Source organism: Neopelma chrysocephalum, unplaced genomic scaffold (assembly GCF_003984885.1).
Source record: "Neopelma chrysocephalum unplaced genomic scaffold, ASM398488v2 Primary Assembly neopelma1_96124, whole genome shotgun sequence".
In the NCBI taxonomy this organism is placed as follows: Eukaryota; Metazoa; Chordata; class Aves; order Passeriformes; family Pipridae; genus Neopelma; species Neopelma chrysocephalum.
Genome location: NW_020924774.1, coordinates 1415 through 2432, shown reverse-complemented (window position 1 = coordinate 2432; position 1018 = coordinate 1415). Strand labels below are relative to the sequence as shown.

The following is a 1018-nucleotide window of genomic DNA, read 5'->3' as shown; positions in this document are numbered from 1 at the left end:
CATGTGTGTGAGGGGAGCATGTAACGGGCCGTGTGAGTGTGTAAGGGCGTGTGGGGGGTGTGAGAGTCCGTAAGTGAGGCGCCAGCCCCCTCCCCCTACACGTTGATCTTATTCGATCGGCCGGGCCCCGCCGGGCCGAGGTGAGAAGAAGGCGCCGCGAAGCCCCTGGGGCGCTGTGCGGCTGGGCCGGGCGGGATGAGTCGATCAGATAGGCGAGGCCCAGGGCACTGCCCCGGCCCGTGAGCGCCCTGCGATTCTGACCCGAGCCCGCGGCCACAGAACCCTGGGGGGGGTACCGCGACCGGCGGGGGGGACGCGGCCCTGCCTCGCCCCCCGGGGCCCTGCGGGGCACAAGGGCCTCGCCCACGGCCCCGGAGGGTCTGTGCGACACGGCAGGGACACCCCGGTGTGGCCTCTGTGGGGACACGGGGATGACCATGGTGACAAGGGGACAGCCATGGTGGTGACCAGGAGATGGACACGGTACTGACCAGGGGATGGTCATGGTGACAAAGGAACAGCCACCATGTTGACAGGGACAGTCGTGGTGCTGACCAGGGCACAGCCGTGGTGGTGACCAAGGGATGGCCACGGTGGTGACAAGAGGACAACTGTGCTGGTGACAAAGGGACAGCCATGGTGGTAACAAGGCCATGATGATGACCATGGAACAGTCACGGTGGTGACAGGGGGATGGCCATGGTGGTGACAAGGGGTTGGCCACGAGGGCACAGCCACGGGGTGACCAGGAGATGGCAACAGTGGTGACAATGCCGTGATGGTGACCAGGGGACAGCCACCATGGTGACATGGGGACAGCTGTGGTGGTGACCAAGTGATGGCCATGGCAGTGACAAGGGGGTGGTCACAAGGGGACAACCACAGTAGTGCCCAGGGGACAGCTGTGGCAGTGACAAGGCTACGGTGGTGCCCAGGGGACAGCTGCAGTGCTGGCACTGCCAGGAGGAGCAGCTGTGGTGGCCTTGCTGTGGGGACACTCCGAGAGGGGGGACACTGT

The 1018-nt window shown here is 65.7% G+C and overlaps 1 protein-coding gene and 1 non-coding gene across 2 annotated transcripts in view; one reads left to right on the top strand and one right to left on the bottom strand.

The window, feature by feature from the left end:
• On the top strand, nucleotides 1-265 carry LOC113981121. The gene has a single exon (XR_003538321.1).
• The window catches only part of LOC113981120 (basic proline-rich protein-like), a 4687-nt gene extending 4248 nt beyond the window's left edge, over nucleotides 1-439 (bottom strand). Inside the window, exon 1 of the mRNA XM_027708355.1 lies at nucleotides 100-439. Within this exon, the coding sequence (XP_027564156.1) occupies nucleotides 100-439 (340 nt within the window). The remainder of the gene's footprint in view (nucleotides 1-99) is intronic.
• Between the last annotated feature and the right edge of the window lie 579 nt (nucleotides 440-1018).